At 48.2% G+C, this 14303-nt stretch overlaps 1 protein-coding gene across 1 annotated transcript in view; it reads left to right on the forward strand.

The window, feature by feature from the left end:
- Positions 1-267: 267 nt before the first annotated feature.
- The window catches only part of LOC138807557 (paired box protein Pax-5-like), a 137447-nt gene continuing 123411 nt past the window's right edge, over positions 268-14303 (forward strand). Inside the window, exons 1-2 of the mRNA XM_069993320.1 lie at positions 268-893; positions 13831-13996. Coding sequence (XP_069849421.1) covers positions 848-893; positions 13831-13996 — 212 coding nt within the window. The 5' untranslated portion in view covers positions 268-847. The remainder of the gene's footprint in view (positions 894-13830; positions 13997-14303) is intronic.

The raw sequence follows: 14303 nt of genomic DNA on the forward strand, positions 1-14303 counted from the left end.
AGAAATTGAAGCTTCAGATACAACCGAGCCCAGGGAGGATGGCTGAGAACTTTGGAGGCTGGCGCCGCCCTAGGGGTGGATCTGGCCATGCTGGAACTTCCCTTCTGTGCCAGGCAACACACACTTCAAAACCACCTCTTTGGCAGAGTGGCTAATTTCTTTCAAAGCAAACCCCTGGCCTTTACACGTGAAAGGGGTCGCCAGTCCCGAGCACAACGCAGACCCGCCCAGGAGCAGGTTTGGTGGAAGGTGCAACTTGGAGGCCCCAGCTAGCCTAGGCTGGATTTTTAGGCTTCAGTCTGGTCCTTCCCATAGAAAGCGCAGACTTCTAGCGCCGGGCGCAGCCTGAAGCCTTCCTTCCCTCCCCCCACCCCCTATAAAAGTGTTGGGCTGCGCGGTGAAGGCGCTGCTGCCGCTCTCCCGGCCTCTGGCACTGCTCCGGCCCGGCCCGGTCCGTCCCGTCTGGCATGCTGAGCAGGCCCGGCCGCGCAGCGTGGACACCTTTTCCCGAGTCCGAGCGGGCAGTGCGGGGCGGCGCGCTGGGGGCGCGGCGTGTCTGGGGACATCTTGTGATGTTGGCGAGAACAGGACATGATCTCACATGGCGAGAAGCTCTTTAGTTCCTTAATCATTTCACGGTGCCTTCGGACGCTTTTTTTCCACCTAAAACGTTTAGTTTCAGCTCAGTGATCAGCTACCCCAGCTCGGCGGGGGAGCGGAAGGCTTGAATTATTCCGACCTGTGAGCCGCCCCTGGCACCAAAAAAAAAAAAAAAAAAAAAAAAGGCACAAAAAAGTGGAAACTTTTTTTCTCCCCCGTCCATTCCATCAAGTCCTGAAATATCAAAATGGATTTAGAGAAAAATTATCCAACTCCTCGGACCGGCAGGACAGGTAGGACTGCGATGCGATACTGGCTCTAGACCTGTTAACTCTGGGACACCGCCCGGCCTGGGCGCCAACTCAAAGCAACCATAGAAGAGAAGGGGAGAAGCCTTTATTTTCTCTGGGACTGACCGATTGTTTATTTGTAGCTTGTTTGTATGTCTTTTTGCCCATCTGTTCACATCAGTCCAAGTATCTTTAAGTTTGCCTGTTTTCTTTTTTTTTTTTTTCTGTTTCTAATTGTTTGTCTTGGCATTTATCTAAAACTACAAGTTTGGATCTGTGTGTTTACATATAGAGTTCAGTGTGTATATGAGTGACATGGAGTTTGTTTGTCCCTATAAAAGTATTTTCAAAATGTCAGAGTATTTATCTAAGAGTCTGTGTGCCTGTATTTTTACTCCTGGTGTAGTAGTGTATGTTTATTACTGTTTGTACATATGTTTTTCTAAGTATATAAATGTGTCTCAAGGTTGTGTTTTTTCCTTTTTAAAAATTGTTATTATAAAGGTGATGTACAGAGAGGTTACAGTTACATAAGTCAGATAAAGAGTACATTTCTTTTTGGACAATGTTACCCCTTCCTTCTGTCTCAGTTTTTCCTTCCCGTCTACAACCACAAGTTGTATAGTTCATTTTCAATGTAATATGTGTATATAATTTTGGTAAGTGTCAGTGTACCTCTATTGCTTTGATGATCTGTTCATCTGTTGAATCTCAGGTGATTCTAAAAGTAAGAGATGATTACTCTGACTCCTCTAGTTTTTGCTGTCAACAGCTGTCCAGTGTGTACGTGCCAATACACACAAAAATAACTGTCTCTAAGCATAGACATAGGGTTGGAGGCTATGGCATCTACTATGTGAAGTATGGGCAATCAGTCCCAGGTCTGATTTTGTTGAAAGAAAGAGGAGTGAAAGTGTAGATTCAAGATAAGTAGGCCCTCAGTGTACAGTGTGTACTCTTTGGGCACTGTTAACCTAGCTTTAGTATACATGGGTCTTCTTTGGCAGGTGAGAATGGGAAGCTTCTGGACCACTGGACATTTCTAGAATCCTCCTAGCCTGACTTTGCTTTCCCTTGGACTAAGCTCTGACACAGGTGTATGTATGTGTGTGTGCACATGCGCGTGTGTGTGTGTGCACAGATTTCATCCTGTGGGTACCGCTTCAATGGTGGAAAGCACAAGTGGGTGGATGTAAGTGTCTCACGTAGGCATCTAGCTGGGATGACTGCATGTACTTAGGCCCCGTTGGCATAGTGCTTCTGTCTCCCAGAGGCCCAGGCACAATGTAGCAAGGTACATTTATGTGCTAGGGGCAGTAAACCTCTGCCCTAAAGCCTTAGCTGGTATGTGGGCCTCTTTCAGTTCTTAGGCCATGGGTCCAACCTCTACACAAATGTATGTCCCAGCAATTTCTGTAAGAACCTCTCTTCCCAATCCCTAGGCTATCGATAAGCTACTGCTTTTACTCCTGCCTCAATAAAGGTTAAAGAAATGATACACCAAACTCAGGCCAACTCCCTGGATAATGATGTGTGTCCAAAAGTGTTGACTGAAGAGAAGTGAGGGCAGGAATGGAAAGAAAACTGCCTGGATGAGAGTTCAGAAAAAGGAACATGGAAACCCTCTCTTCTCCATCCATATTTCCCAGGCAGCCTCCCTTTCTCCAGGTAATGAACTCTACAGTAGTAGGGACACCTAGAGGTGCCTGCCTCTGGCACTAGGGCTTGTATATGTGTTGTAAATGGATTGGAGGCATGTGAGGATCAGGAGGTCTGTGGGGCCCACTGCAGTCTTTCCCAACAAGCTGTCTATGAAGAATGTAATTCATGGCGGTCGATGGGCTCTTTGATTAGTTCAATCGCCTGGATAATCGTTTAATCAATAAAGCGATTCATTCCTCCAAGCTGCTGGACTGGGTGGGGTTTGTGTAGTGGGTACCCCAGAGGGGTTAAAGCTTAAAATCCTGAAAGCCACATCCCTTCCTCACCAATGGGTTTGGGGTAAGAGATTTCTTCTCTGGCAGCAACTGGGGTGATATTATCCTTTGGCTAGTTAGCACAGGCCTAAGGTAGGCCTGAGGAAAAAGAGGGAGGAGACTGAGGAACTTTCTGAGCTGAGGTTCAAAGGTGTGTCCAGGTCTAATTTCTGTAAGGGCTCCTCCTATATCTCAAGTTCTAGGCCTTCTAGACCTCCCCTTTCTTCCTTCAGAGCTGCATTCCATTTCTTCCTCCTACCTCAGCTTCCTCTCCTGTATAATGTTGAGGATATGTCCTAGCTCTAAGTCCTAGGTTAGCATCCAGCAAGGAGCAGCTTAATGATCTTCAATCCCTGGTCTCTTCTTTCTAGTATGGAAGAAGAATTTAAAGCATAAAGATCATAATACAGGACTTGTGACAGCAATAGATCTGGAAGGCAACCTCTCTACCCTTAGCCTTCTGACTCCTTTTAGAAGAGGACATAGATTCCCTCCTTCCTCCTTGGATTTCATCTCAGAAAAACTCCATTTTGGCAAGCTACTTGAGGTTGGAGCCCTTGAGCCCCTAGTCTAGAGAGACCTGGAAGGGCTGTACACTTTCCCTTTGGGCACTGGCATTAAGTCTCTGAGATCTACAATGAGCCCAGCTGGGGAGGGATGATAATACTTTCCATCCAAGGAACTTTTCTAACAAAACACTGGGAAGTAGCTTCTCAGATGTACAGGATACTGAGGCCTTAGGAGACAGACTACCCAGTCTTATGTCTTTGAGAGAGAGCGAGCGAGCGAGAGGTAGTTTGTTCTAGTGCTCTTGCTCTGCAAGAGCAAGCTGGTAACAATAATAAACACCAGCATAGCTTACTGCTCTTGGAAAAAAATCTAACTTCTGCCCTTATCCATCTCTTTCTCTCCCCTTTCAATGACTGCAACCAACCTAGGCTAAGTAGCATATGAACCTGATGCAGGTGTAGGAATCATAGGAATTTTGAAACCTGTAATCACAAGTCAATTACCTTTCCATATATATATATATATATATATATATATATATATATATATATATACACTATATCTAACTATATAGTTTTTTATATAGCTATATATATATGAGCAAGAATGGGTGAACGTGTGTGTGCCTGTTAGATTAACAATACCAGGTTAGCTATCTGGTTAGGATAGGGATTCCAAAGGCATATCTAATCTTTCCTGCAGAGCAACCTGTTTGGGTACTGGTAAAGCCTCACTTTGAGAGAAGAAAGAGCAGGAAAACGGGCTAGACTTGGGCTGCTGGAGTGGATCTCAGGCTCACAGAACACTACAGCAGGTCCAGAATTCTGGTTACCCTGTGCGCAAGCAGGAGTGACGGTGAGGATGAATTCTGATTATAGACTTAGGTGAAAATGTCAGAACTGCTCAAATATTTGAAATCAAAATGGGCTTTCTTCCAAAGGCAAAAATCATCTAAAATAATTCTATTTGCACAAATTAAGCTTTCTTTCTGGGCTTCTTGGTCCTTTGTGCCTAGTACAGGGCCTGGCCCAACGCTCTGCCATTTTTGCCCACAGCGAGGTTAGATCTCAGGGAGCGGAGCGTGCCTGCTAATCTTTCCAGATTCCTAAAGGCAGCGGAAGAGCACAGAGAGGCCGATCTGAGATGCAGAAGCCCATTTCGGCCAGGGAATAGCTGTGAAATCTCGGGGTAGTCACCTAACCTCTCTGGATCGCTGTTTTGTGGCCTGTGAGATTCATCTTCGTGGTCGCCATATCAGGTCTCTTAGCTCCTTTTGAAGTTCCGGAAGGTCAACCCACTCCTGGGACAGAGAATTACCCCCCCACTCCCGCCCACGCCCACAGGAAAGTCTCCTTGCGGTGCCGGGTACAACTTCAAGCGGGAGGGAGCTGCTTTCTGCAAACAGACTAGGGAGCCAAAAGCAGAAGCCGTGTAGAAGCTGAACACCTACTGTGTGAAAGGGAAGACCCGAGTTTCTGAGCTACTCCTCTTCGGATAATAATATCAGCAGCTTTATCCCATCCTCAAAGTGTTGGAGGATTCTATCCATGCCTGACAGGACAACCGATTTCTGCAAGCACTTCAGGTTCTTTTATGTGGGAGCATCCTTCTTTATTTCACTCTAACACCAAGCCATCGCTAGAAGTGGTAATTCTGAGAAAGATTTTCATTCCTCAGCCTTGGCTTGTTTTGTGTATGACTTTAGACAAGTTAAAGTCTGCCTCCTAGCCTTAGGTCGTGCATTTATAAAATGGGGAAACTATAGTTTGAGACCCTTTAGCTCAAGTCTCTAGATCTGTATGTGCAGAGCCAGAGGTACAGGCAACGACAGTCTGCTTCTTTTAGGGTATCCTTACACCTCAATTTCTTGAGTTGGAATGGAGTCTGGTCTGGGACTCTGAATTCTAGTGATACAAGATCTAGTAGGCACTTCTGAATAAAGCCAGGACTGTATGCCATCCCAGTCTCTCTTCTCATTACACATCCCTGCTCCAAGGAGGTGTGCAAGATCCTGACAAGGTAGGGGTTCCAGAAAATTGAGAGATAGTGACCTCCCCAGAGCACACCTCAGCATTCTGGGTCCCTAAAGTCAGGGCTTGGCTGTTTCTGCAGCTATGCATAGATATTTAGTAGAGATAGGTATCAGCAGTGGAAACTTGGCTACCTACCAGAGGCAACTGAGACAGCCCCTAAGGGTAGACCCAAGAGTTGACCCAGGATAAAGATGTGAGAGGAAGAGCTAGGACAGAGAGAGGGGAGAGAAGGAAAACTATATAGAGAATAAGCAAGAGAACATCTGGAGGGTCTTCCTGGGATGAGCCTGGGCTCTGTTCTCTTTACAAGCCCTTGCCTGGAACAGACATCTAAGAGACCTTGTTTTGGTGGATTTGTGTTTCATAGAAGAGGATCTTCACTTACAAATTCAAAGTGGTGACTGTCCAGATCACTTGCAGAACTACTGGGGCCTGTATGTTAATTGTCTTTTCTAGAGCAGGATCCTGGCATATAATACCACTCACAGAACCATAGGCTCTTAAAGAGTAGCAGACACACTTCCTTTTAAGATTTAACTTACTTTAAGATCTTGGTCTGGGAGCTTTTACACTGCTGACCAAAGACCTCTTCTGAGTTAGGAGAATTTTGCCAGAAATTCACCCATTTAAACACACACACACACACACACACACACACACACACACAGAAGTACAGGAACTTCTCACATAAGAAAATGTCAGGTTTTCCTAACAATTGGAAGCTACAGCATTTGGGCATGGCATCACTTTGTTGATAGAAGAGACGGCCTAGCCACCCATTTTTCAGGGACTCTCGTTAGCCCTGCATAGTACTGGGTTCATTCAGTTTTCCAAGAGGCCTTGTGACAGGTTCAGAATAGTTACTGTTAACAGAAGCTTTAAACTGCAACATCACCAGTCTCCAAGGCATCTGGCAGCTCCCCGAGGCTGGCAAGAAGGCCCAAATCTAGGAGCTCTAGTAGCCTGGAGCCTTGTCTCAAAAGCTCAGCTACACTCTTTGCCAAGGAGCCTTTTCATTATTGACCTTAACGGCATATGTAATATCCTTTCAAACCGTCTGAAGAATTAAGGTCCTTGAGGATAGATACTTGATAAGACTAGGAAACGTTTGCTCTGGATGGAGTGCATCAAAACAAGGCTCCTTGACCTAACTGTGCCCACTTTACAGATGAGGAAAGGGAGGTTAGAACTGGCAGGTATATTCCCACTACAAGTCCATTACTTAGAGTGAAAGCAGGATCTCTACTACGCTCCATGTTTTCCTCCAACATTCCTGAATGTGGGCTTTTTTTTGGTCGGAACCAAAAAAAATTTTTTTTTCCTTCTGAAGATTATTACCCTACCTTAACCTCCATCCCTTCTAGGCTGCCCCCAATCCCGCAGGGCTTCCCAGAATTCCAACACCGCAGCAGAAAGGTAGGCCCAGCCTGGACCAGCAGCCAGACCCTTTAGGCACCGCGTGGGCCCTCGTTCCCCTCCCCCTCCTCTATCCGCGGTACTCTAGGCCTTGGCCCCACGCGTTTGTCAATGAACGTGGCGCCGCCGCCTGGACCCCGCCCCCTATTCTCTCCCATTGCCCAGGTATCTGCTAATCAGGCGGAGCTCGAGGGTTGTTTAGCCAATAGGGAGGTGTTTCGGGCCAGAACTGGCCGCCGACGTTCTGATTGGCTTGATGGAGCGTGATTGGCAAGTTAGCCCCCGCCCCGCCCCCGCCCCCGCCCGGAGGGAGGCTGAGCCCCGGGCGGCGCTGTCCACACGCAGCGGGTCCTGAAAGCGGCTCCGGGGCGGCGCGGTGGCGCACTGTGCGCGCGGAGCAGGCGGAGGGCTAACGCCGGCGGCGACAGCGGCAGCGCGGGCAGTCAAAGCAGGCAGTGGCTTCTTCTCAGCACCCACCGTCCCGGCGGCCTTGGTGGCGGGGACCTTTCGCTCTGTTCTCGGTCCCTCGCTCCGCCACTGGGGCAGACGCAGCGGCTGTCCCGGAAGAGGCGTCTGGAAGACAGTCCAACAAGACCCCCGAGAGAGGGCAGCGGGGCTCGAAGAGTTGGTAGGCGTGAGGCACAGAGCCAGGCGAGAAGGAGCCGATCGCTGTGGTCCCCATTCGTGGGTCCCAGAGATGGGGGCGCAGTGGGGGCTGCGGGAACTTTGAAGGCATCGGGTACTGGGGTCTGAGGGTTGGAGGCCCTTTGGGGACTCGTGATTCAGCTCTCTCATCAGTGGCGGAAGCCCCTTCGAACCCGCCGCGGCCCCCGAACGGCCAGAGAGGAAGTTCTCTGCAACTTCGTCCGAGACGTCCGAGACGTCGGAGACTGAGAGAAGCAGAGAGAGAAAGGACCTGGTGGAGACCGAGGGGTCGAAGAGCGACCCCAGAGGCACCGAGGCCGCGGAATCAGCCTGGCATCCCGCGGGCCGCGCTGTTCCCTGGGTGAAGCTAAGGGCCGTGTGTTCCGGTGGCCTCCTCCAAGCCCCTTCTATCGGGGGCCGGGGTCTCCCATTCGTCCCGGAGGTGGGCCCCTACGCTATGTCCCCGAAGCCGCGGGCGCCTTGGCCGCAGCTACTCCTGTGTGGGCCGGGAGCCGCCGCTTGAGCCAGCCAGGGAGCGAAGCCAGCCAGAGTTGGGCGCCCGCTCCCAGACGGACTGCGCTGAGCGCCGTTTCCCGCCTCTCCACCCGACTCTCGGCAATCTTCGGCAGGGAGGCTGTGAAAAAGACCCCAAGGCTCCAGCAGTGTTTTCTGAGCTCAGCTCACACGGTGTCCGGCCTGGTGGTGAGGCTCCCTTGCCGCCCTGGGCAGCCCTTTGGCGCCAGGAGGCGGCGGCGTGGGCCGGCCTGGAGTCTGGAGCGCCCCGATGGAAATACACTGTAAGCACGACCCGTTTGCATCCATGCATAGTAAGTAGGCGGCGAGCTCGTTTCTCTCACTCTCCGGCTGGGACCGGGTTGGGGGTATAGGACCCCGGGGAAGGTATCAAGGCCGGGAGGACTCTAGACTTCCGTAGCTGCGTAGACAACTTTACAAAGTGCAGGGCTCCCAGCCAGGGGATGCGGAACGGCGCGCTCGTCCGCTCAAGCCAGAGCCCCTAGTCGGTAAATCCCGCCTCCAGCAACGCGTGGTACAGCCACCGAGCTGCAGTCCTTCCCGGGCTCCCGCAGCGACATCCCAGAGCATCTGGGAGAACCCTGGCTTGAAGAACTCGGCACGGCGCTGGGCACGAAGTTGTAGCAGAGGTCAGTGTGAGTCTCAGAGAGCTCCCCACACCTTAATCCTGGTGGCGCCCCCCTTTTTATTTCCTGCTATGGGACTGATCAAGGCTGGCGCTGGGTGGGAAAGTAGAGCCTTGACCAGTCCCTGCCTGAGTGAAGGAAGAGGTTGAGGGCAAAGAGAAGATCCTGGGTCTAGGGTTTCAAAGGCGTCTTGGAGTGAGAGGGGAATTTGAAAAATCAACGAAATCTCTGTCCCTGCGTGTAGCTTCTGTTCAGGAGGAAGTCAGAACATACAGAGACTCTTAAAGACCCCATAGGGTCTTTCTCTGCAGGATGCCTGAATGGTTTCTGCCATAAAAAGAACAAAAAAAAAAAAAAGGAAAGAAAGAAAAGAAGGAAGGAAGGAAGGAGGAAAGAAAGAAAGAAAGAGAAAAGCTAATTAGTCACCAGCCAGTTGCCCCTGCCTCCTGGAAGCCTCTGCTTCTGTAGGAGACCGCAAGGGTCATTTCGGTGCTGGCTAGGCCGGCCTGGTTGCCTGACCCGCGGGAATCCTGACACTTCTCCCATTTAACACAGCCTCTGCGAGGGGAGCGCTCCTCTCACGGTGAGTTAACTCCGGATTAGATTCGGAGATTTCAAGGAAATTCCAAGTGGAACGAATTGAGTTTCCTTTCTGTTGACTGTAGAGCCGGCCAGAGGAAGGCGCCAGGCTTTGGCAGCCTCCACTCCCGGATTAGACTTTCTGCGGGTTGTGGGTCAGGGAGTTGCTCCATGTCTAGGAGCCCTTACCAAGCTCGGTTCCTCTCAAAGAGCCGGAATCCAGCTTCCCTAGCTTTGAGTCCCTTATGTAACAAAGGCAGCCGAGACCCGGCTGGAGAGAAGGCAGGCTTCGGCCGAGAATGTCCGTGTTTGCCACCGAAGGACGAGTGGCCTGGCAGCTGGGGAAGAATTGTCTAGGCAGCGAAGACTAGCTGCAGGCAGGTCAGTTTCTCTTTGTGTCAATATCCGAATCGGAGGTAATCCTCCAAAGCTGTGGGGGAGATTCGAGCAGAGAATCCCGCTTGCTCTGGTCCCAACTCAAACGATTCCTCCATTCCTCCCCATTTGGGGCCTGCGCTCAAACGGTTTCCAGTCCACGGTGACCCTCTGTGCCTTCCGCAGCCTTTTCCTGCATAGACCTGGTTCGGAGTCTCTCGCGGAGTGAGGCTGAAAATAAATGATTTGGGGGTAATGCTCTGAGAGGTGGGTAAGCTGTTGGCTCAGCCAGGAAGATACTGGGGGACAAGATGGGGGAGGGCTGGTCCCCATGCTTCACTCCTTGCTGGCAGGAATCTGCAGACTCTTGGCTGCCTTGTGCTGGCCGAAGCTCTGCTGCCCAGTGGTGCCCCAGCTCTTGGGATGATAGCATCAGACTCCATGGTCTCCTGGCTGTGGAGAAGGCAGCTCTTTCCAGGCTTGGGTTAGCCAACTGCTGCTGTCTGTGCTTCCTTGCCCTGGCCTTCAATCTGTCCCCTCATCGGGAAGTGCTCCCTCCTCCCATTTTCAATCTCCCTGGCAGCACAGTGGGGGGCTGGGCCCCAGCCAGCCTAACTTCCAAATCTGGTGCCAACCCTTGGTCTCTTTGGAAGAACCTTGGATTCTGGTGTCCAAAGCTGTTTTCTTACACAATGTAGACAGCTCTGGGCCCTAACTTGCTGGTAATGGGAGTGAGGGAGCACGTAAATCTTGAGAAGTGACTAGGGTAGTAGAGGCTTAGACAAAGTCTCCACCTCTTCATCTTCCTTCCCTAGCCTGGTCGGTTTCCCCCTGTCACCTGTCCTCTCCCTCTTCTCCCATCTTCACCTCTGAGCAGGACAGCTTCTGTAGAGAGCAGATACTTCCAGGAAATGGGCTCCTGAGTTCCAAGGTCCCCCCATCCCCTATTCTAAATCCATCCCCTAGATGTTTCTTTTTCCCAAGCATCTTTACCAGTTAACTATAAAAGTTTTTTTTTTTTGTGCAGCCAATGTCCCATCTGAATATTACTCAAAACCTTACCTGTTTTACAGAATATGATACTGAGGTCAGAGAAACAAAAGGATGGACAAAAGTTCCCATGGGCAAAGCTGAAACTGGTTCTTGAGTTTCTCTGTCAGAAGCAGTGTAGTCTAACCCTATCTGTGCACGCAGCCTGTCCTTGAGTGTCAGCATCTGTCTATGGGTTGGAGAGTCCACTGGGAAGGTTGTATCCTTGCCTTTCCCCTGTACACCTGCTTACATGTCTGTGCCTGTATGTTTTTCTCCTGGTATATCTAGAAGCAATCTCAACAACCATGTGAGTCTTTTAGTTAAATATGCTGCAGAATAAGCACAGACCATCTCCCTAAGACTCTATTCTTAGCCATGGTCTTTGGGGTGTGGGCAGGGCCCCTCCAGGGCAGCATGTCCTTATCAGAACCCGCAGAACATCTGTGGAGGCCAGACCCTTCCACAGCAGAGACATGAAGGTCCCAGGGGCATGCATGATTCAACTCTTCTTCCTTACATTCCCCCCCTCCCCTTAACCACCCCTGCTCAGTGTGCCCTGTATTTCCCTTATATCTGTGAATCTGTTTCCTGGTTTTCAACTGATTTGTTTGCATCTGTCTCTGTAAATTCTAAGCACTCTAGAATGCGTAGCTGAGTTCATATGTTGCTCTGAGTGCTCACCTAGCTGGAGTCCACAGGAAGTAGAGGTAGAGACTTGAATTCTCCAAGGATAAGCAGGGCTGGAGCTGGTGCCTTAGAAAACAAACAAAGGACCCCCATCCATAGAAACCACCTGTCTTCCAGATGCCCCTTTCCATTTCTTGGCCTGTTTTGGCTTCTTATCTACCTGCCTAATCTGCTGTTTCTTTTTTAGGTTCTTTCTCCTTGTCTGTATCATTTAGTTTTGATGCTTTTCCTCTTTGTATATACCTCTCTTTTCTTCTTTCATGTTGCTGTTCTATCTCCTTTCTATCAGACTTTGGACTTCACTTATTTCCGTGGCTTTCTTTAGTCTACAGTGTAAAAACTTCTCACTGTTATCCTTGAAGAGTTCTGTTGGATAGGACTGTGACTGAGTCAAGAGTGCCAGGTGGATTTGAGGGCCTTTCCAGGAAGTTGGGTAAGAATCTCGTAGGACATTATGAATAAAAGTCAACTATGGACATGTGCACCAAGCTCTGCATAAGCATTGGTAGTTTGTCCTTTGTGGTGAAGGAAAGGCAGTTTGGGAATCTTCTGAGACCTAAAGAGACTAGATTCTAGAAAACCTTTGAATTTTGTTTTTTCCCCCTCTTCATGATACAAAGCAGTCCAAATTCACAAATGACTTGCAGCACTGCTATTGGCATTGACATCCTCTAAAAATTGGCATTGTATTTTAGGCATAAAGTCTCAATCATCAGTGGAATAGCAAGCAACTATTGTGGGTGGGCCATGCTGCCTATACTCCCAAGTTATATCAAAAGTGTGCTCTTTCTGCTTTCTTTTCCTGGCCTTTGTTTTTCCAGATGAGTCCATACCAATTTTAATTTTACTTTTTAAAACTTAAAGCCAGCCTGCTCTGGAGAGATTTGTTACCGCCCCCCCCGCCCCTTTAATTTTTTTTATTACATGCTCCCAGATCCAGAACAAAGCCTTCCTAAGGCTCTTGACCAGGGTGTCTTTCTGCTTTAGGTAAACTATGTAATTGTGTTTCTGACTTCCAAAATTCCATTTGAAAGATTTTTCTTTTTGTCCCTCTTTCATACCTGAAGTTTTAAAAAGCAATCAAAACTGATTAAAACTCATTTTGAAAATCAGAGGAAAAATTCAGCAGAGAACTGGAACTAAGTAATACAGCTATCTATGAAATTATGTGTCTTCGAATTATGTGTCTTGCAGAATTTGGGAAACTTTAGTGGGTTGCTTGAACAGTTTTAAGGATATAAATGATGCTATGATGATATCATCCCTCAATGTAAAATGTTGTTCACAAACCTGGGTGGTAAGTGAGTCCTGGGGGGAAATAGCTGTGATGAGGTGGCTAGTTTATGTGTTAGAGTGCTGTATGTGTGTGTATGTGTGTGACCGTGGAAGTGGCTTGGCTATCCTTCTAGAGTTCTGTTTCATCCAAGTCAGTCTCAGGTAAGGAGGAGATTTTCCTTCCCCTCCTTGGCCTTTGAGCTGCCAGTAGCTAGGTAAATAAATGCTTGGACTTGGCTCCAATCCTCAGCTATGTCAGTTAGTGGCTGATTAACAGCTACAGGGTCAATAATGTTGCTACATTGTATCACTTTGTTTACTGGTTTCTTTCTTTAAATTACTTGGCTCCCTGTTTTCCCCCTGAAAGGGACATATGAGTAGAAGAGGCACTTTCTCTGACTTTTTTTTTTTCTTTCTTAAAATCTATTCCAGAACCTTAGTAAAATCTGGAACTCAGAAGCTTTCTTTGGCTTCTGTATTCCCCCTCCCATCCACTCAAAATCAACTCAAAGCTGCTTGTCAACTGCAAAACATCCAAAAAATTCCAGGGAAACACCTTTATAACAAATCCTAATGCAGTGAAGTGGAAATGTGCTATATTCAGAAGACCCTTTGACCCATTTCTTTTGTGTGCTCTGAGAGAGCACAGTGGTCAGCTGTATGTTAGCCTCACCTTAAAAGACTTAAAATTGTTTTTTAATTTGCATTTAGGTGATAGTCAGCTTTTGTCTTGGTGCTCTGCAGACACTATTATTATTTTTTTAATCTTTAGTTCTTGGGTTACATTGCTGATTTTCAAACATTTCTTTTGCTGAGCTGAAGGCTTATTAGAATAAACCTTTTCACTCTGAAGATATTTGAAAGAAAAAGGATTTCACCATATTTCCCCTCTCTTTCAATATGCAGTGTTTTAAAACATCATTTTTTCCCCCAGGATCTTCAGCATCATGTAGTTGTAGAGACTGGGGTCTTCATATATTCCATTGTTAAAAAATTTATGAGGAAAATGCTAGTAAATAAAGGCAACATAATATGGTGATCCTCCTATGAATGGCTCAGTTGACTGGCTGCAAATGGACAAAGGCTAAGACTAATGTGAAGAAGTGATTCATGTTGTCTGCACAATTAGACACTAGGCACAAGGCATCTAGCCTTGTGATCAGAGGGGCTTTAGGTGCTCACGGTGGCGCTTCTAATATGTGACTGGTTCTAACCATCCTTCCCCTTGCCTTTTGTTTCTGATCTGTTTCAGGACATGGAGGAGTGAATCAGCTTGGGGGGGTTTTTGTGAATGGACGGCCACTCCCGGATGTAGTCCGCCAAAGGATAGTGGAACTTGCTCATCAAGGTGTCAGGCCCTGCGACATCTCCAGGCAGCTTCGGGTCAGCCATGGTTGTGTCAGCAAAATTCTTGGCAGGTAAAGGCAGGAGCTCTAGGCTTTCCTTGATCTCTAAAATAAAGATCTAAAAGATAGTCCAGCAGCTGTTCCTTATGCCAGTGTCATAGTGAGGGTCATGGCAGCATTTTGTTCCACATACACAGCACTTTAAGGTTTACAAAACCTTTGATATTATCCAATTCAAACTAGCCTTTGGAAACCTCCGTTTCAAGTGAAAGGTGGAATACAGTAACTTGTCAGGAGAGACAGAATATTTTGTGAAAGTCTGGTCAATTATTATGAAGAACCCAAGAGAAAGAGGCTCAGGGGAATTTTCCCTACATAT

Source organism: Dipodomys merriami, unplaced genomic scaffold (assembly GCF_024711535.1).
Source record: "Dipodomys merriami isolate MVZ:Mamm:240054 unplaced genomic scaffold, mDipMer1.0.p SCAF_420, whole genome shotgun sequence".
Lineage (NCBI taxonomy): Eukaryota > Metazoa > Chordata > Mammalia > Rodentia > Heteromyidae > Dipodomys > Dipodomys merriami.